The sequence below is a fragment of the Epinephelus fuscoguttatus genome, linkage group LG1 (assembly GCF_011397635.1).
Source record: "Epinephelus fuscoguttatus linkage group LG1, E.fuscoguttatus.final_Chr_v1".
NCBI classification, from domain to species: Eukaryota; Metazoa; Chordata; class Actinopteri; order Perciformes; family Serranidae; genus Epinephelus; species Epinephelus fuscoguttatus.
In genome coordinates this window covers 39,540,328-39,562,592 of record NC_064752.1, presented here as the reverse complement: position 1 = coordinate 39,562,592, position 22,265 = coordinate 39,540,328, and the positions used below count along the sequence as shown (strand labels likewise).

Genomic DNA, 22,265 nt, shown 5'->3' with positions numbered 1-22,265 from the left:
TTCTCCTACAGATCTTCATGTTCCAGCTGCTGCGCGGTCTATCCTACTGTCACAAGAGGAAAATCCTCCACAGAGACCTAAAACCTCAGAACCTGCTCATCAATGACAAGGGCGAGCTCAAACTGGCTGACTTTGGTAGGAAAAACAGCACGCTCACATACAGCATACATGAATGTCAACAAATGCAAATGTGGTCGTAAAGACACAAGCACTTGGGTATAAGATAGCACGTTTCCTGCCACGATTGCTTTTCAATTATATTTTACTGCCACTTGGAGATCTTCTGTCCTGATTACTTTAGCATTCTTACTTGCTGTATCCTAGCAACTGTGCCCCTTTCTCTGAGTTTTCTCAATTTTGTGCTAGAAGTGAGTATAAAACGCCACAAGGATTCCCTGACTATTTTTAATAATTTTAACTATAGACAGCACATGAAGTAACAGAGGGGCTATTCTAAAGTTTTTATGAGAACACAATGTTAGAGCCAAGATGCTTGTAACTGACCAAACTTCAAAAGAGACCGATGCTCTGATACAGTTTTACCCTGCTATATGTGACTTACTGCATCGTACTGTGTCACATTACACCTGTGGAGACACACAATACTTGTTATTTTGAGGGAATTTCAGTACAAAGGCGCTATCAATGTGACAGAGAATCAATATTTCCACAAAAAGCAGGCTTGCTTCAATAGTCTGAGAAAAACAGTTGTTACTGAGGTCTCACATCATTGAACCCCGACTGTGCTGTGTTGTCCAGGTCTGGCGAGGGCCAAGTCTGTCCCCACTAAGACCTACTCCAATGAGGTGGTAACCCTATGGTATCGGCCCCCTGACGTGCTGCTGGGCTCAACAGAATACTCCACACCCATTGATATGTGGTGAGTAGTGCAATATAGATATGTATGTACTTGCCTCCCAGCCATAGACGGTATAAAATAATAGACATAGCCACCTTGACATCACCCATTGGTCTGTAAACTCATGTTTCGATACCTTGAGTTTGGCATTTTGGCTGTTGCCATTTTGGATTATTGGAGAAGTGGCCAAATTTGGACAGGGTGGAGCTGTGGAGGAGTGTGGGGTGGATCTGACTCAGACTGTGGTGATGCCTCACAGACAGCTTGTTGCTCAGAGCTACCACACCCTTAATTATGCATAACTATTAGCCTAAAATATAAACGGGTGAGTTATAGATAAATTTACCCACTGTACAATTGCCATGACAGGGAAATTTCCTAAAACCTTTTTTTTTTTTTGCATCAAAAACATTTCGTTTATTTCTGCTGTAAAGTTGGGCATTTTAACATGGGGGTCTATGGGGATTGACTCACCTTTAGAATCAGCCCCAAGTGGCCAGTAAAGGAACTGCACTTCCTCATTTTTTCAGCTCTAGAGGCTGCAGCTTGTTACCAACACAGTGTGCTGATCAACAGTGCAAAAGAAGAAAACTTTCTTGGTTGGAGAGTATAATTCTATAAGTCTTAGAAACTGCCCTACCGTCCTGTGAGTTTGTATTTTAACAGTATTTAATACAATCCATTTACTGATTTTATCAGCCACTTAGTGATGAGGGTCAGGGCTAATTGTTGCCACAAATATAATTTTTGTATTGCAGGACTTACTCTGTCATACTGATGCTTTTGTAATACCATATTAGTTTGCAAGTTGAGAACTAAGATCTTAAAATCCATATGTGTCGAAGTTCGACATTTTTGACTCTACTAATCATCTCATCTGACCCAGTAACGCCAAGACCAAATTGGTTGAAAGCAAAAAATACTGTAAACTACACCAATTTTTACTTGGTTTGGGATATTTTTGTGTAATCTGACTGCCGTCTCATCCTTGATCTGGATCTGAACAAAGCTGAACTCTTTCAGAGAACCCCAAAGCATATTATATGTCCCCAAGACTCTGGTGTCAACCCTGGTACTGAGCACTGCTGTTTACTTGGTGAATCAGATGAATGTCTTACTTTAGAATTGTCCAGGACTTCTATGAATAATACATGTCTATTAAAATCTCCCCGGTTATTAGCCAGGAGATGAGAATTCACTTTCCCTATGTATTTTTGCTCATTAGCAGTCTGCCATGGTGAGAAAACCCACACAATTCACTGAAGAATAAATGTGGCTCTCTAGCATCACCTAGCTACATGTCCTCTTATCAGACCACTGGGCACCTCTTCAACACGACGCCCTGGGTGGAACAAAAGGCTGCACTGTGCCCACTCACTCTACACATGTTTGCACTTCTGATCAGTGCTCTTTGAAGTGTGTGTGTGTGTGTGTGTGTGTGTGTGTGTGTGTGTGTGTGTGTGTTGAACATGGCCGCACCTAGAGTTCCATAATGTTTAAGGACTTTTGTTGTTTGCTCGTCGTCACTGTATCTCCTCCCTCCTCTTCCAGGGGTGTGGGTTGTATCTTGTATGAGATGGCAACAGGTCGTCCCATGTTTCCTGGCGCCACAGTGAAAGAGGAGCTACACTTAATTTTTAGGCTTCTGGGTAAGATAGTAACACAGCACTAATATATTAAGTAAGAATAGTGACAGTGGGCAGCCATACATTTCTTTGTTTCTTTGTCTTCCAGGCACTGCAACAGAAGAGACTTGGCCTGGTATCAGCAGTAATGACGAGTTTCGCTCTTACCTCTTTCCTCAATATAGACCTCAAGCTCTCATCAACCATGTGCCCAGGTAATACCAACAGGTTTAACTCAACTCAGCTTTATTTATGCCACTTTACACATAACAAAGTCGGTCCCAAGTGTAAAAGCACATGGTAACACTGAGCCCATAGTAACAACACAGACCTACAGAGACTTCAGGGGAAATACCTGAGCTGGTTCATTTCAAGCTGTTCCCATGTACTGTTTGTACATATATCTATGAAAATAATGCATCACAATTAATTTATAACCCACGTAATCGGGAAAGTTGTGATCACATGACCAATGTGCTGACAGGAGTAAAGAAGGAAGTTCTATAAAGCAAAAGTTTGTGTATGGACGCAGGTTTGGTGGTGGATGGGAAAAAAAAAAAATAAAAAAACCTTTTCCTCAGGAAACTAGTGTTCATGTCCCATGTGAATTTATTTATTTCAAGGTAGATTACCACCATGTGTCTTCTCCTAACCCTACCTTATGTAAGTTTACGTTAAGTATGTAAAGTGACAACGCCCAAACATGATTCTTTTCCTGAACCTAACCCATGTAACTCTAGACGAAGTACATAACTTTACTTTAAGTACACAAAGTGACAATGCACAATCATGTTTCTTTTCCTAAACCTACCCAACGTAAGTTTACATTAAGTACATAAAGTGACAACGCCCAAACATGATTCTTTTCCTGAAACTAACCCACTTAAATCTAAGCTAAGTACATAACATTAGGTACGTAAATTGACAATGCCCAATCATGTTTCTTTTCCTAAACATAACCCACATAACTCTAGGCTAACTAAGTAACTTGACATTAAGTACGCAAAGTAACATTGCCCAATCATGTTTCTTCTCTCTAACCTATCCCACGTATCACTGGGCTAATAGGTAACTTTATGTTATGTGCATAAAGTGATGACACCCAATCATGTTTCCTTTCCTAAATCTATCCCACATAACTCTTGACTAAATACTTAACTTTACGTTAAGTACTTAACGTGATGATGCCCAACTGTGATTCTTTTCCTAAACCTAGCCCATGTAACTTTGCTTGCCTAAACCTAACCTATGTAAGTGTACACTAAATACGTAACATGACAACACTATTCATTGGGCGCTAATTTGTTAGATATGATAAACTGTTGTTTGAGGATACACTGTTAAGTTATGCATGGTTAAATTATAATGAGTCGAAGTGTGTTTTAAGATTACTCTTGAAGCTCTCAATAGTCGGGGAGAAATGGATGGTGGGAGGAAGAGAATTCCATAGTTTTGGTGCAGATATAGAGAAGGCCTTGTCCCCACAACACTTACAGGAGCTCTGTAATGTAATTTAAGATGGAACAAAACCATTTAACACCTTGCAAACAAACATAAGGATTTTCAGCCAGTGTAGGAGGGGATCCTTTTTGAACTAGCTGGAGACAGGATTAACCGGACTGGATGATCCCAAAATATAGGGAGTTGCAATAATTGAGGTGAGAAGATGTTACTGGTGCTCCACCAAGGCCCTGGAGTGCCAAAAATAAGATGGTCTCTAGTTTTCCTGTGCTGTTGTACTTCTACACAAATGGAATCATGATTAATGAGCAAACCTGTTGTTAAAGTGTTCTGATGACATGGCTTTAGTTGGCCTTCTTTAAAAAACAGTGAAGCAGACTATTTGGCCCGACTGACCTACTTGAAACTGTTGAAAGTTTCAAAGGTCTTCGTATTTTCAGAGAATCTCAATTGGCTGCTCAGAACTGTTTATTTTCCAGTATTACACACAATGGCTTTATCTTCTTAGGACACCCAACCGTTGTAAATTTAGTGAGTCAGTCTTAGAAATAGTTTACAAACCTGTGATTGAGAGTGTTTTAACATTATAATTCTCATAATGGTTTGGTAACCTGAACTGTAGACTTCGTATTAAGCTACCTAGAATACGTGGTATGGTTGATATAATAATTTGAAAGCTCCAGATTTTATGTACATGTTCAGAACAAGAGATAAAATAAATGATCACTCTGACAGACACTGCTTTTATTTAACACATAGAGGCTCTATAAGTTGCCTTCAGCAACCAAATATACATTTTATATTAAAACCTAAAAAAAACTGAGCCATAAATCTTGTATATTAAGTTGCACGCTATAATGACGCTTTTATGTTTTGGTGAACTAGAGACCAATTACCATTCTGGGGGATCATTAAGTTGTATTCAGTTCTATTAAAGAGCTGAGAAATATTAGCTGTTTTCTGCTCCATTTAGATTAGCAGTTACACTGAATATTGCTTTTACTAAAAAAATGCAGACCATATTGGGGGTCATTTGAGAAAGAATAACAATTAAAGCAAAGCACACCCTCTGTATTTGCTTTTATTATCAGTATCAGTGTGTAATTTTTCCCTAAACAATTTTGTTATAACACAAATGGGTTTTTTTTCTACATCAGGTTGGACACAGAGGGGATCGACCTGCTGTCTGCTCTGCTGCTGGTATGAGAACACAGTACAATGACCTTCACATACCTGGATATGAGACAGTATGGAACAGTGATTTCAGAGACGGTCTAACATGCTGCTTTTGTGTTGTGTTCGCAGTATGACACCAGGAGCAGAATCTCCTCCGAAGCCGCTCTACATCATCCCTACTTCCTGAGTCTGGGGGATAACATACACAATTTGTCAGACAGTAAGGCCACATTCACACCGTCCTACCTTTTATTTGAATGGGGCTAGTGCATCTAGGCTGTAGCAGTGGGGCTGGACAAACTATGTTGTTCAAAGTCCTCCTATCTTACAAAGGAGAGCACTCTCTTTGTTTTTGTATGCATGCACATGTGTATTTTGTGGCAGTAAAGATACTACAAAAGGAATTCTACAGATCTTTTAAGTCAACACAAACAAAGTTACTAGAGAAAAAAATACTCCTTCACTCCCCCACAAATGGGCCATTTAAATGTAACTCTTACACCACCACACAGCCCTGTGGCTAGTCACTACAACACCGGATTTGGTGTTAATGCAACCTAAGACACACACATACACACACACATACAGTGTGAGCACACCTTACAAGCCTCCTGGGTGTATTTTAGGTCTAAAGCTTTTGGCAGCTGTGGCTGTGAACAGCACACTTTACTTATACTCTAACTGTGCTACTCAGCTATCTCAGCCATGCATTTCTAAAATCCAGAGTTGAATCATGTAATGTCTGGGCAATTTGCACACTTAAGTCAAAAACTGCACAACATGTGCACACTCCTAACAAAGAAAAAGGCCCAGAAATGGTTAGAACACACTGATCACTGTTTGTAATGAATTAAAGAGCTGATCTCACCACTGCTCTTACTATATATTGTGCCAGCATGGACAGCCCTTACAACCTTGCATGTGGCTAATTATTTGCCTTATTTAAGTGTTCAAAAGTTCCCATAATTTGCATGCAGCCTGCATGTAGTTACCTCCAGCAAGGAGGTTATGTTTTCGCCGGCGTTGGTCTGTTTGTCTGTTTGTCTGCAAAATAACTCAAAAAGTTCTGAACGGATTTTGATGAAATGGGACAAGGAACAGATGATAAAATTTTGGTGCTGATCAGTTGAAGCGAAGTGGATAAAATAATAAAATGGTGGGAAATCCGTGCTGCTTGGCGGAAGTCTGCGCTCTCCGAGTGCTTTTCTTGTATTACTATTAAAATACTAGCAATCATGAAGAAAGCAGGGGGAAACAATCTCTGTTCAATTACAGATATTTTGTTTATCTATCTTTTTTCTATGCCTCTAAGTTGTTCTCTCTCTCCCCCCTTTTTTTAGCTGCTTCGGTGTTTTCCCTCAGGGAGGTGCAGCTCCAGAAGGACCCAGGCCATCGCAGCTCAGTGTTTCAGCCTTTAAGTAAGGTTCCTGCCACACAATCTCACAACATGGTGTGACTGTACTACCATTACTGAATGCCATTCATTTCTCCACATAGTGGGGAGCTATGAATGTTCTGCACATGATGTGGGTACAGCTTTAGACCTGGTCACTAGAATGTGGTGCACAAGATGCGTATCCTGGATCAAGCTGTTCTCATGCAGTGTTCATATGTATACCTACAGAAAGTCATGCATCAGAATTTGTATAACTCACGTAATCATGAAGGCTGCAATCATGTGACCAATACGCTGACAGGGGTGAAAAAAATAGTAGAAGAAAGTAGTATAAGAGTGAAAGTACACACAAGGAGGTAGGTTGGGGTGGTGAACGGGTCACTCAAACACAGACATTCCCCCAGGAGATGGGTGTTTGTGTCCCGTATAAAACCAAGTCACTTTATGTTATTTTAAAATACGCTGTCACGTTATATTAAGTACATAACCTTACATTAAGTACATAACGTGATGCCCAACCATGATTCCTTTTTTAAATCTAACAAGAAGAAGTGCTAATTTTTTTTAAAGTTTTTTTTTTCAGGGCTTTTTGCCTTCAATGGACAGAGACAGGGTGATATGGGCAGAGGGAGAGAGAGGGAGTGAGTGGGAGGATGACATGCAGAAAGGTCACAAGCCAGATTCAACTTCATATGAACCATTCTATGAGGATACGTTGCCTGAGTGTATGCAGTGCATTAGAATAGAGGAGCAATTTGCTCTCTTTAAACTATTTAATCAGACAGACATCTGACTAATTCCCTCATACTGTCAAACTTGCAAAAATATATTTATCTGGATGTTTTAGTGCTTGACCTCCATCAGGCAAGTGGTTTCTGACAATAAAAAGCCATCTTAAAATAGGCTTTAAGTCTGCAGCAAATCACATTCCCACATCAATATGAAGCCTTAAATACTAAACATTAATTTACTATTATGATCATCTCCAGTATTATACGTGGAGCTTGAAAAGTAAAGCACTCCATACACAATTTTTCCCAGAGTAGTTACATTAAAGGGGTGGATTCCTATAAAATGAATGTGTAAAGCCCCCAAAGGCTAAACTGCATTCTCAAAAGATCCATTCTCAAATATGCAGGTTACATGTGTAGATGAGCCTGTAGCAATACATTTACATAGCAAGTGAAAATCAGTAGCAATAAATAAATAAATAAATAGAAACCCTCATACTAAATACCGCACAAAATTCCAGTGGGCAAACATTACATCATATGTTAAGTAACAATAATCAAATTTACCTCTAACCTATCAAGACTGCATACATTAAATTGAGTAGCTCACTATAAATAGATCCTACAGGCCCCAGGAGGTAGTTTCACTCGAGAAATGCACATAGTTAGCAGGTTACATTTGTGGATGGACTGAACATCGCACCCTCTTCCCAAGGGCAACTACTGCTGTGGCAGTGCAATAACACCATGAAAACATAATCATTTCTGCCATCCCCACACAGGTAAAATGTTTCCCATCAACAGAGTCATTACTTGTGCATCCACACACACTGTACCTGTGGGAAAACCTCCAGAAAACTGAAACAAAGGATCAGTGAGCACAAAAACACAATACACAGAAACGATTGGGATTATCCCATAGCTCCCATGACATCTCCTCATGAAGTGTCTGAGGTATTGAAAGGTCACCCAACCACCCAGGGGTGGTGACCATAACAAACTATTCAAACAGCGTCAAGTGTACTGGATTCAAACTCTTCATACGTAGGCTCCTAAGGGACTGAATGATGAATTACTTTTTCTTGTGAGCCCTTATGTTGAATATTTTCTATATTTTCAGTACATTGTTTTCTGTGTGCATTTTTATACCTCCACACCAGTGATACCCATGGCCAGAGGCATTATGTTTACGGGTATATCCATCCGTCCATCCCATTCTTGTGAATGCGATATCTCAAGAATGCCTGGAAGAAATTTCTTCAAATTTGGCACAAATGTCCACTTGGACTGGACGAAGAACTAAATAGTTTTTGGTGGTCGAAGATCTAAGGTTAAGGTTACTGTGGCCTCATCTGTCTCATTCTCATGAATGTGATATCTCAGGAACACCCAATGGAAATTTTTTTTCAAACTTAGCACAAATGTTCACTTGGACTCAAGGATGAACTGATATGATTTTGCTGGTCAAAGGTCAGGGTCACTGTGACCTTGTCTGTCTCATTCTTTTGAATGCAATATCTCAAGAATACCTTGAAGGAATTTCTTTGTATTTGGCGGAAATGTTCACTTGGACTCAACAATGAACTGATTAGAATTTGGTGGTCAAAGGTCAAGGTCACTGTGACCTTGTTTGTCTCATTCTTGTGAACACAATATCTCAAGAACACCTTCAGGGGATTTCTTCAAATCTGACACAAACATCAACTTAAACTGAAAAATAAACTGGTTAGAATTTGTTGACTGAAGGTCAAATGTCAAGGTCAGTGATAAAGGTGATAAAACAGTAGCACCGATATGTCGCAAATAAAAGTGTCTGTGCAAGTAAAACAGTGTGCAGGAGGTTGTTTGCAGCAGTACGCTGAGTATTCACATTTGTTTTTCCTTATATTCTTATATTCAATAGTTTTACAGAACTCATTATAATTAAAAGTTTTGTGACTTTAATAATAATTGTGGTTTAGACACTATCACTGCAAGTTTCCTGAAATGTCTAAAAGAAACAGAACTAAATCCAGCTCTGTTTTGTTCCTGACTACATCATGTGAAATACTGACGTGTCTGTAGATGTATTTTGCTAATTAGCAAAGCCCTGTAAGAAGCCAGCTCGCTGACTTTGTTTATTGTGACACAAATAAAAATACCACAGAGAAGAGTCTCAGAGGAACTGAAAAGAAAATGAAAATAAACAGTTGAGTTGTCCATAAATTTAATGCAGAGTACTGTCACCCATGTATGTACTCTAATAAGCTCTTACCTGAGAAGTTTCACTTGATTTTCCCCTAATTAGGCTCATATAACTCTTTAAGACCAAACTTCTAAACTTATGCTAGGAAGTAGCATCCAACTGATGAAGGTGACATTGAGAGTAAGTTTTTTAAAGGGGACCTGTTATGCTTCTCTGTAGTCTGTCTTGTTTCCACCAGTTTTTTCTACTCAGGCTATAGTATGATGTCATGATGTTACATAGTCATCTGCTCCAGGCATGCTACTGTGACTGTTTACATTTCATAGCCATCACTGCTAAATGAAGCTACATGCTAACGGTTATGAAAAAGGCGCTAAAAAAGAGCGTTTCAGGCAGAGGGTGAATACAGGTGTTCTAGCACAGACAGTTTGAGGAAAAGAAAGTGTTTTGATTTGTTAACATGTAAACATATTCTAGTAGAAACCTTAGAGAAGTATTTCACCACTGGAAAGAAAGGCTTTTTATAGAACTAGACTGTGGAAAAAGGAGAAAAAGGACACTGCTTTTGCCCAAGAGGTAAAAAAACAACAACATGCAACTACCAGAGTGCACTGACCGACACAGGACCAATAAACATCCGTACTGGTGGTTGACGTAATGTCAGCTCATCAGATTGACACAATGGTGGCTGGCTGGTAACAAACTATGGTGTATTACAGTCACACAGTAAGCTAAAACATGTCAATGAAAACATTTGAGTAAAGAAAAAGGCAACACAGTAAGAGAATCTTGGTTTAAAATTGAGGACAGTTTTACCGTTTGGGATCGCATTTTTCAGCCTTTGTTTTATACTGTGCAGGAAACAGTATGGCGTTCACTTCCTGTTCACAAACTCTTGCTATTACAGATAAACAGGGCACTAAATATGTTTCCAAGGAACATCCGTCTCTTGACCCACTTCTATACTCTGTGTCCGTGGTGGACGCATGGGTGGTGGGCAATATGAAAATTGTGTTTTGTTGAAAGATAAGCAGGAAGAACCAGGTTCAGTGGAGGGAAGCTTTCCATAGTGCATTTACACATACTAGTCACATTGTTGATACAAAGCTGGTTGAAAATTGGTGAAGCACCCTTTTAAATACAAGTATGGACTTGAAAATGAGCATAAAGGCCTCTTTGAGATAAAAGCATGAGTCACTGCTTCCCATTACTGTGTCATCAGTTGCAGTTGGTGTCTGTTAACACTGAATAATCATCATTTGAAGTGTACAATCTCAATTTGTCTCTCTTCAGGTCGAGGAAAGAACCGCAGACAAAGCATCTTCTAGAGGTCACAGAGGAGGATCAGAGAGAGACAGAGAAGAGGAGCTGCCTTTTCAGACCACAGCTCAGCACACTCACAAGCATGCTCACCTGTGTGCACACACCTGCATGTACACGCAAACTCATGTGCACACGCTCATTTCTAAGGCAGCTGACCATGGAGACACACAGGGTTCCTGGATACAAACTTGTACTGCACTTGAAATGACTGAGATGAGATATAATCTTCCTCCACACGCATGCAGTACATGCTTGCACACATTTGCACAATCAGCGACACTGAACATGCTGCCATTACTTAGCTGCACACACCAGAGATTTGTAAGTATCCCGCTGACAACATCAGGCATTTCAAGCCAAGATCTCAACCATTAGGCTCCTAAGTAAAGCTGCTCTTCTATAATGTACACATATACGCAAACTTGTATAATTTCCATTCAGAGCACACCCAGGGCTCTAGCCATTTAAGGTAGCTACCATATGTGGAACCATTAAATATAATCACAGGAGTACAGACGTAAGGGGTGAGGTGTCAGTGGAGGTCGTAAAGTCTAATGACGTCAACTTGTTTCCAAATTTTGCTGAATGTTTGTGCTACTAAATTTTAAGCTTGTCTCTACACCAAAATGTAGCTTAAAGGTACACTCTCTGATTTTGTTGTGGCACCTCCAAATTGTAAAATGTCCTCCCAGCTCAAAATTTAAGAAATTCTGAGGTCATAAATTCTTCAAATGCAGCCATGGCAGCTCTTTAGAAAAATATGACCAGAAACCAAAGAAAAGGTTTCTATTTTTTTTTCTCAATGAACTGTTAAGTAGTGCTATATGTGTCCTCACCTTAAAGTCTAAATGGTGATTCAAAGGTTATGCCAGGACAAAACTCAGTGGGAGAAATGCTAAATATTCTATTATTTTGGGCACATTTAAACACACAATACCAGCTTATAAAATGCCAAAAGTTCCGTCAGGTTGCTGTAACCCTTCAAATTCACAGAAGGAGCATGGTAATGGTGGCTAGGGCCTTGAATGCTAAATAACAAAGAGTGTGAGCATTTAAACAATTTATGTCTTTGTTAGCTATAAATGAGTTAACAGGCTACTTAAGCAGTAAAATGTCAGCCCAGTCACCAAAAGAAAATGTTGGCATTGTAGGTTTCTGCAAGCCACTGATATGTTACATTTATACATTTCATTTGTATCATATCAATGTTTCTAAAATGACGTAGTATATGACTTTGTCATCGGGAGCTGGAGGGTACAGGGAATGGTGTGACACAGCGAGACACCTGCCAAGCTGCAGACCACTGTTCGAGACCAACAAACAACAGAACCTTTTTTAGCGACTCATTGCTGTGTTTCCAGTGGCTTTTTAGCCACCAAATGTGGTTGATTTTTAGCAACCTGTCGCTGTGTTTCCATTGGGGATAGTGCCGCATAAAGATAAAGTGATATATACAGGGATATAGCTGCGTATCCAGCCAGGATTGTGCCAGTGATACTTTTCCTAACTATAACAAAGTGGTTTTTGTGTCTAAACCTAACCACACGTTAACCACAGTGTTGTTAAAACATAGTTTTCATTGTATCCACTACATAATACAGACAAATGGAACATATTTGTGGTTTGCAGAAACATACAATTGCAGCATGTATTCTGGCAATTGGGATGGACATTTTGGACATCATGAGGCTGCCAGCTGGAGGTTATGATGGTTAGTTTCCAGGAACGCTCTTGACAAAGGTCCAGTAGGATCGAAACGTTAGTGTTACTTATAAATTATGAAGCTGAGCAAGAGCAGTGTGCAGGATTTTCTGTTCAAAGACTCAAGTGATATTTTCCAACGCACCTGCTACTGAGACAGTTGGATGTGCGAATATCTCTCTTCAAACAAATCACTAGCTACCAGGCTCTGCCAGCTAGCTAAGAAACTGACATTATTTAAACAATTTAAAGGATTTATCCGTGATGAAATTAGTAGATCCCTGTCAAAAGAGTCACCAATATAGCAGCTAGGTGTGTGCTATGTCACCCTGCAGTCTTGAAGTTGTACATACACAAGTAGTCTGAACACTGGAGAAGTAGCAACACACTGTTCATTTGCAGTAATTCTGTTCACATGAAGCAAACATTGAAGGTACCATCAAATCTGACTCCATCATACAAAACTCTGTTGTAAAATGAATTCATGTCGACAGGTTTGCCTTGCTACAGTGCCCCTGTGTTTCAACTCAGTGTGGGGTTTTGTTCCAAACAGTGTTAAGAGCTGACTTTCACTCCAGTTTTTGAAGTTGCCTTAGTAAAATGTGCATGATATTTTCGGCTTGTGAAGAATCTATATTTGATCTAGTGTAGCCAACGTGTTAGGAGGCAGTTGCTTTGTGTGTGTAAATAACTCACCATGAGTGTGTGTATTCTTAGTCTCCTATTTGCACAAACCAGAAGTGTCCTCTGAAGCCTGCTCCCTTCCCTTTGTTTCTTACCTTACATGGCTCCAAAATATGACCCTATATTGTACCCAAACCCCTTAACCCTAAACTGGGAAAGTATGTCCTACAAGTACTTTCTGGTAGCAAACTACTTTCAGTAGAACTCACCACTACCCCTTATATTTTGCACAGCTCTACTACACCTATTGCCAGGAAGCAGCTTTCGGCTGTTGGACCATAATAGACAGTGTATTACAGCACATAGGCTACAGTATAACTTAGAAAGCATAGAAAGTATCTGCAGAAGTGAAATCTTACATATTTATTGTCCTTCACAGTTCCCTTGTGACTGAGCCCAGAGGTTATGCTTACTGTATGCTACAGAAGATAAAACAATGTGCAGACACAATAGTGATGGGGACTTGTGGCTAAACTGCTCTCTGTCTCTCCGTAATCTGCCTTTACTCCCTCTCCATCCCCAGTATATCTATGAATATTCTCAGTCATCCAGGTCATATGATATCCAGAAGTGGCTTTGAAGGCATTTAGTCTTCCATCTAAAATGCTTCCTCAGTTCAGACTTGTGGGAAGTAAGTCGGGGGTAAGGTTGAAACAAACTGCTTCAGTTGTTATGTTGTCTAACCACATCTGAGGGCAAAAGCTATTCTGAACAACCACACTCAAAAGTAGCGTGCAGTCATAGGGAGAGAAAAGATGCGATAATAGTTCCAATGGGGATATCAGAGGAAAGACTGTCCTCTGATATATGTTTGAATACAAAGAAGAATTACAAAGTATGTATAAAGTATAAAGAGTATAAAGAGTAAGAGATAGAGCATTGGAGGCACGGCTCACTTCATTCCGATGAAGGTTGCTCAGTGGCGTATGAAGCCAAAAAGGTTCAACTGCTGCATATAAAATTATCCAGACGATCAGCACTAATTCCACTGTGTGCAGTCTAAAGAGCAGCCATGCCTGCAAAGTCAGCTACTTCCAGGTTAGGGATCAGCTAACTTGAATAAAGATAAGGTGATTTATCATGGGTTTCCTCTAGACCTTCCAAATGTTATTGTACCAATCAAACAAGTCATTTTGTGGGTGTGTGATGCTCAAGAAAATGTATATAGTCATCTCCTTTGCCGTTTAAATCAACGTAAAAAAGTCTTATGGGCCACATAGCAGCGTCAGACGACAGTTGTAATTACACTTTTTGGCCACTAGGATAATTTACTTCAGAGCTTGGCCAACTTCCTGGGGACCTGAATTAAAGCCCAGTTCAAACAACATTCCCAGAGTATCTAGTGTCAGTACTGTGACATATTTCAGGATAGGCAGGTGGAATATAATGTTGGAAGGAATTGCCTTGATGGTTGAAAAGTAGGCGTGTCATAACAGTGACGCTGCAACGGTGTACTGCCGATTTTATAGCAGTATCCATCGGGGGGAGATAAACGAAGTCCATCGTTTGCTCGGTGTAATGTTCTTTGCTGAAGCAGTCCACTCTAAAATGTTTTGCACATAATCTAAAGCTGTCACAGATACCACCTCGCTCAGAGTGAATAAATGCTAGAGCAGCGGCCCCATGACCATTTTTGGAGAAACTTTATTTGTGAAACAATGACACATTGATGTACCACGTTTTTGCTAGCTAACGTAATCTTGCAGATTGTTGATGGGTGGATGTCATGATATAATTGGTTGGTACTAGATAATATAAGCACATTTTTACAGAAAGAAAACATGGTTGGATTTTGATAAGATTAGGAAGACTGTAACCCCAGCAGAGGTTCAATGTGTGGCACTCCCAACAAGTTTGTCAGAACTGAGGAAGTCTTTCAGATAAGAGCTAAAATATCTTCAAGAAATATATCGCGTGTCTACAGTTGCCTTTGGTTTTGCACCCTAGACGATAGAATCCAATCCACAGAATTGAGCAGATGAATGATACATTGATATTGTTAAGGAAGACAGAGGTAGAGAAGCTAATCAGTAACCAGAGAGTTGTTGATTTGACCCTCAAAAGCAGAGTGCGTCCAAATTGCTCGTAAGCCAGGCAGTGAACCCCCAAAGCCCTCCATTGCAGTCGAGAGTTTGTGTTTGAGTGAAGTGACGAATGTCAGTGAAAGTTAAATGGCCCCTGAAAGATTTTTCTACCTCTCAAAGTGAATGACGCTGATGGAAGAATTGTGTTGTGACCATTTAACCCTTTTCACCTGTTACTGAGTACAAGCAAAGGTAAAGGCAGTGAGGAGAGAAATATAGGGTGAACCTGCTGGGACTTCAGAGGGATGTATAGCTGTGGATGTTATTCTTCCATCCTCCCCCTTCTTTCCCTCAGTGGCAGAAGTATTACTGTGCATTTAGTTGTGGTAAATGAAGCTATTTTAAATACTGTAATGACAAAATAAATAATATATATGTATTTTAACAGATGTTTTCATCTTTCTCAGTGAGTTTTATGCCGTTAAAAAAATAGAATACTGTATTTAAAATAAAATAAAGAAAAAAAACCCCACAGATGTCTAAATGTTTTATAAAAGATAAGTTTAGATTTTGTATGAGATGTGATATTTTGTGTGATTTGTCTACACTGTTATGAAATGAGAAATTGAATGTACTGTGACTGCCAACAGGCATAAAATTGATTGAATAACTGATTAATTAATGAATAAATAAACTATTGAAATCATGGCATACACTTACCTGCCCACTGTCTTTTTTCCCTGGCTACTAACACTGTTCATTGTGAGAATCCGATGTGTTTCTTGGAGGGTACAGTACAAAGACAGATGAACAATAACATAGATGAACAGAAGATGGTGCTATCAGCCTACTGTGTGTCAGTACAGGATGTCATCTCACTTTTTTCATGTGATGCATAGCAAATGATAGAGGCAGCAGTACAAAATGTATAGCAGCACCAATAGTTATAACATCATATCCAGAACATAAATAAATAAATAATCTATCTATCTATCTATCTGTTGATGTAACTACATCATTACTCAATTCAAGGCTTATTGTAATGACCTAAAGGGAAAACCTATTAAACTAAGATGTAAAGTAATTACAGATGAGATTAACTGTTATTAAAAGCTGAAAACATCTTTGGACGGAGGGTACACGAAACATAGGGGATTATTTAAGCGGAACTTTCCATTTCCGGTCGTTGTTTCAGACCGAAAGTATTTTTCATAGCGAGACAGCCACCATGGACGCTGAATCTCAGCGTGTTTTGGATTATTTGACAGAAGTAGAGGAGGCAGCTGAGGATGTTCTCACCACTAAACAGCAGGTAACTAAATAATTACATGGCAACAATAAGTTGTTGATAATAATAAGCAGAGAGGGGCCATCTGGAGGACCCATATATCAGCTAATGCTACTGAGAAGCTAGCTAGCTGTTAGCAGCTAGGCTAACTCCTGGTTCACATTCTGTTTAGCTGCAGCTACATTTACAGTTCATTGTCTGTCGCAGAAAAAAACCTAACCTAAAACCTCGACACAGTGCTTAATTGCGGTGGTGTTTAAAACAGGAATGTTGTACTGTGTGTGATGTACAGTACATGAGTTTCTGTTTTGATGGTTATTCAGTACATTGCAATACAACAGTAACAGACATTTAAAATAATGGCACCTGACAAATGCCCCATGGCAGTATTACAGTCATTTTCTCCCCCATAAACACTGTAGGATATTGCATATTTATGATACAAAACCTCTGTATAACTAATCAACATAACCAACTATGATTCTGATTCTGTTTTAGTCTTCAAGTCCACTAGTTAACGATTAATATTAGCTTGCTTTGACTTCCCCACACTCCGTAATTAAAACCCAAATTGATGTTGCAGCATTACCTACTGTGTAATGCTGAGAATGAATGTTCTCTCTGTTGATGTTTCAGATAGTGGACCTGGACACAAAGAGAAACAGGAACAGAGAGGCACTTAATGCACTGAAACATGAAATACCAGATTCAGGTGAGTGACCCCTCGTGACAGAATGTTTTCAGAGAAAAGACTTTGTTATGTGAAGTGTCAGTGTATTCATGCACATCGTGGCTCTGACATTCAAACAGTAACACCATGGACACATTGGCTTAGATTGTGAAAACAATTCTCCCAGTGATTTCACAATGGGTGTGAGCCATATGGTGTGTAGTTGTACTACAGGCTGTTGACTAAACACTGTTCTCATTTGCAGAGAAAGTTAAGGTTTGTTTCGGAAATATGTTCATCAAATTTCCCAAATCGAAGACAAGAGATATGATTCAGAAAGGTAAAAAATAATCCAGTTAATAAAATCTAAATTCACTGGATATATTTTCAACATAAATTTGAATATAAATAGATTTGTTGTACACATGTTGTAGCTGCATATGAGATCATTCTGTCTCTGTGACTTTGTCATCTGCAGATCAAGAGCAGCTGGACAAGGAGATAAACGACCTTCGCAAAGGACTGAAAGCAAAAGTCAATCGTCTAAATGAGATACAAGGTATGAAGAACATTTCAGTTGATCAGTTGGACCACTGCAGCGTGCTCATTTAAAGAGATAGTTTGACATTTTGGGAAATACACTTCTGTGCTTCTTGCTGAGAAGATTGATACTCGTGTGTTGGAGGAGGAGGCAGTTAGTTAAGCATTAGACTGGAAGCTCATTACCAATTGTATCTTTCTGTTTTATTGTACATTTACTATGTGAAAACAACACTGTGATTTTGTGAGCTGTTGCAAGGAGCATCTACAACAACAACAACCAGACACGGTGGCTTCCCATAGTCACTGCCACTGTGTTGTCACTGTGATGCAGTCGGGCAACCAGCAGAGACGCTGCACAGTGGTAGTAGTAGTAATGGGAGGAGCAGTTGTTTTCAGTGTCAGTTCCTTCAAGTTGATAAAATGTAAATGTATTGAACTTTTCAAGTTTTGATACTTTCTGCAAAGATATGTTGCCAGTTTCCCCGCGACACTCTGTTATATTACATGCATGTTCAACAGCTGTTGCCACCTGCCTGATAAAACGTCTCTTCAGTGCACTAAAGTCATCAAACTTAAATAAATAAAAATAGAATATAAGTTTTAAAGCATCGATTCCACATCCCACTTGCACGTAGGTAGGCTATGTAAGCTCAATACAATGTTACAGAAATGTTACTGATCAAGAATCTGTCGTTCTTTTTAGGGACAAGCAACAGATGCCCCACTTTGATTCGGTCTTGTCAGACCAAGAGTAGCTTCCAGGCTGTTTGGACTCAAATCTAGTTTATTCGTTACTCACCAAAAAGCTTGGCAAAAGTTGGGGATTCATGAGCACTCAGAAATTTGAGTCTAAAACTAAAAAGAGCTGTTCAAAAAGATTTTTTCAATCATATCCGCCTGTCACTACTGAACGGACTAATCGACGGTGTAAAAACAGATATGGATAAACTGTGAAAAAGTGTATCCCAAATATCAAACTATTTGGTTCAGGATTGGGGTGCAAAGCTATAATGTAACAGCCAATGTTAGTAGGCTACTTTTATATTACACCATGAACACCTGTACAGTCTGCTGCAGTCCCACAGCTTTACAGTAAGTGCTTCTTCTTGAACATGTTTAGCTTTTCGTTAGACTGTCGGAGGGGCATTGATTCATTTTGAAGGCTGTAGATGTTTGTGGGGTTAAATTAGGCCATAATATGTTGTAAAGGTTAGGGATGCACTGAAATGAAAATTTGTGGCCGAAGCCGAATATTATTAAACACTTGGCCGAATACCGAGTACCGAATACCGAATATCATTGTTTAGTTTTTTATTAGTTTTTGCAGATGAACCTCCTCCAGATTAGTGTTGTCACGGTACCAAAATTGGGACCCACTGTGCGATACCAATAAAAATATCATGGTTCTGAGTAGTATCACGATACCACAGCGAAAATGAGGCAGATGTGCCTTTTGTCATTTATAAAAAGATAAATCACTTTTCCATAATACATCAATGATATTTCAATAGAATAAATTACTTACTGACTTATTCATACTTCAAAAACAGCATCAATAAGTGATTAACATAGGGGGGATCAAAATAAAATAAATAAATAAAATAAAAATCAACCAGCCACCCTCCTCCCCTGACAAGTCCCTTCATAAGTAAAGAACAGTCCCTAAAGTGCGGTGAGGTTTGTGGGCCGTGAGCGGCTCGTTTCTCCTCTGACACGTCACATACCTGTGTTCGGCTGGCTCGGCTGTTCAGGTACTTCTGGGCAGTCATGACACCAAGAAGAGGATATTATTGGAGCCAACTTCTCCGTTGCAGTAAGCCGACGGCCGCCGTATTTGACAGGAATACATTAACGTTACTGTCTGTGTCTGTGACCCCTGTTCAACCCACAACCGATGGGATTCGCCTTTCGTTTCTGCTGCTGGTTGAAATCTGTAGGCTGCTCACACAGCGTGCTGAATGATTTAAGCCTATTTCGCTCGCTCAAAACTATTTTTAGTTGCAAATGCGAGTGCCATGACGGACAGACCGCCACACTACCAACATTTTATTCCGCCCGTCACGGCACGCCGTTTGATTGCGTGTTTTTTTGCGATATTTGGCCGAATATATTCGGTTACCGAATATTTGGTGCATCCTTAGTAAAGGTGTTTCTGTTACAACACTGTTGTTTATTCTTTGCTGTGTTAGAAGTCAGTTCACTTCCACTGATGCTGGTGGCGAAGGCTGCACCCGTTAGCTAAATGCAGGAATGCATTGGGAGCACAGTTCGTAATATGCTAATGGGACCTCTGCACATGAATTGATTAGGGCCCAAATCAACAGAAGGGATATGAGGTAAGATCTGGAGGGAAGTTGTTTGGAAATGCTTCTAATTAAAGCTTTTAATAGGCAGCAATACTATTATAGGAAAACAGAAATAGAAAACATATGTTATGATCTCTAAAAATATGTCTGCAGTCACTCACACTCTGGCAGAATGTCTCCAGTAATTTCTGTTCAATTTCTCATAGATGCTGACATGTCCTTGAACTCTGACTGTCTCCCAGTGGTGGCTTAGTGGTAGAGCAGGCACCCCATGTACAGGGCTGTTGCCGCAGCGGCCTGGGTTCGACTCCAGTCTTTGGCCTTTTGCTGCATGTCACTCCCTCTCTCTCTCCCCCTTTCACACTAGTCTGTCCTATCAATTAAAGGCCAAAAAGCCCCCCAAAAAAATCTTTTAAAAAAACAACAACAATATCTCTTTAGGACTTCATAATAGCTGAAGTGAGAGCTGGTCTGCCTCACACTAAATGTCTTCCCAGCAGTGTGCGTGATGTGTGTTTTTTTTCGTTTGCAGGGAAACCTGAGCTGAGAGGCTACAATCTTTCTCCACTGTCAACTGATGAACTCAAAGCTGTTAACAGCCTCTTAAAGAGATGACATCAGATCTACTAATTGCTAACTACTCGTAAGGACATAAGTGCAAAGACAACATGTTGACAAGGTGCTGAAGAGCCTTGCCTGCAACAGCAGATGGTACTGTAACATGCTAACTTCTGGATGACCCGATGACACATTAGCCCACTGGATGATTTACGACATGGATGTAAAGGACATCTTCATCACCCACCTTAAGGGCATTTTAGAAATTCTTGCCAAACATTGCATTCTAGGTCTTAAATCTTCAAAAAGCAAAGTCAAGACAGAAAGTGTATTTTGCCCTTCCCTCTTTTTTCTCGTTAAAGTTCCACTCTGACATTTTTCAGCCCCCTTGATGAGCTGTCTGCTTTAAAACCGCCTCTACCCAGAGGCTGTGGTATGAAGATAAAACCCAAGTTGTCATAACCTACAGCTCTCCTTTAAACGATCTTTAGTAATTACATAAATGCAGATTGTTCTGTGAGATTGGACACAAGGACTGTTTGATATGACCTCCTGTAGTGTCTGAGTAGGAACTCAGTAAAACCAGTGTGGTTGGTAAATGGCCACAAGGTGGCAGTGCGGTGCAAGTGTACAACAGAAGGACGGAGGTTTGATTCACATGCTGCCTCCCCAGCCTCACAACCAACCTTCAGATACCCCGGCACTAATGCAGCACTGCAGTATAAAAGGCTATGTAACACAGACTTGGTTCTTGGAAGTTTGATTTTTTTTTTTCAGCGTGTTTACCTATGCATAATGTGAAATGTTTGTTTTCATATTGTTTAACTTTTTATGTCCTTTCTTAACCATCTTGTCTATGAGTAAGTAAGGGACACTGTACAGTGAGCAGGTCATTATTGTGAAAAAAAATCTCACCACGGTGATGGAGGAGGGGTCTTTTATCACCATGAAGGTGTTTATTTTGCAGTAATGACCCACTTGTTATATCCTTGCTTATTACTAAAAAATCAGTCATTTGAGACAAAATATTCATTTGAAAGTTTTTGTTGCTTCTGCTTCCTGTCTATCGTCAGAACTGCTTCCATAGCAACAGTCTGCTATTCGCAGGGCTCCTATGCAGCATGGAAAACTTAATTAATTTCAAGGTCTGAATAACTATGGAAAAAAGAATTGTATGAATATTTGTATTTTCAGACTATTGCCCCTATTCTGTTTTTTAATATGAAATTCAGAATTTCTAAAAAAAATAAAATAAAATAAATGAATCATATAAGCAGAGTGTTTTTCATGGTGTTTGGAGCAGGCAGCACAGCCAAAGAGTTAAACACTGTGTGAGAGCGTGCTGGCCTGAGCGAGCTTGCTGTTGTCGAAAGCAAGGCAAGAGGTATGATGTGCAACTACACACAGTCCTTTGCAGAGCGGCTTCTACGCCTGTACGTCATCCTGCAAAACACCTCCACCCTGAGTGCCTTGTAATTGCACCAAATCTGGACATCGGTGACCCGCTGAAGTTCAAACTGAGCATCAGAATGGAGAGGAAAGGTGATTTAAGTGACTTTGGATGTAGCATGGTTGTTGGTGCCAGACGGGCTGGTCTGAGTATTTCAGAAACTGCTGATCTACTGGGATTTTCACGCACAACCATCTCTAGGGTTTACAGAGAAAATATCCAGAGAGCAGGAGTTCTCTGGGTGAAAATGCCTTGTTGATGCCAGAGGTCAGAGGTGAATGGCCA

At 39.8% G+C, this 22,265-nt stretch overlaps 2 protein-coding genes across 2 annotated transcripts in view; both read left to right on the top strand.

The window, feature by feature from the left end:
* The window catches only part of cdk18 (cyclin dependent kinase 18), a 62,066-nt gene extending 46,197 nt beyond the window's left edge, over positions 1–15,869 (top strand). Inside the window, exons 9-16 of the mRNA XM_049583338.1 lie at positions 12–135; positions 760–880; positions 2,411–2,508; positions 2,594–2,699; positions 5,103–5,145; positions 5,251–5,341; positions 6,462–6,539; positions 10,727–15,869. Of these exons, the coding sequence (XP_049439295.1) occupies positions 12–135; positions 760–880; positions 2,411–2,508; positions 2,594–2,699; positions 5,103–5,145; positions 5,251–5,341; positions 6,462–6,539; positions 10,727–10,761 (696 nt within the window). The 3' untranslated portion in view covers positions 10,762–15,869. The remainder of the gene's footprint in view (positions 1–11; positions 136–759; positions 881–2,410; positions 2,509–2,593; positions 2,700–5,102; positions 5,146–5,250; positions 5,342–6,461; positions 6,540–10,726) is intronic.
* A 465-nt stretch (positions 15,870–16,334) lies between these two features.
* Positions 16,335–21,803, top strand: pdrg1 (p53 and DNA-damage regulated 1). The gene is made up of 5 exons (XM_049585987.1): positions 16,335–16,477; positions 17,090–17,165; positions 17,389–17,463; positions 17,602–17,682; positions 20,505–21,803. Exons 1-5 carry the CDS (start codon positions 16,394–16,396, stop codon positions 20,585–20,587), a joined length of 399 nt encoding a protein of 132 aa, XP_049441944.1. The 5' UTR covers positions 16,335–16,393; the 3' UTR covers positions 20,588–21,803.
* Positions 21,804–22,265: the final 462 nt, after the last annotated feature.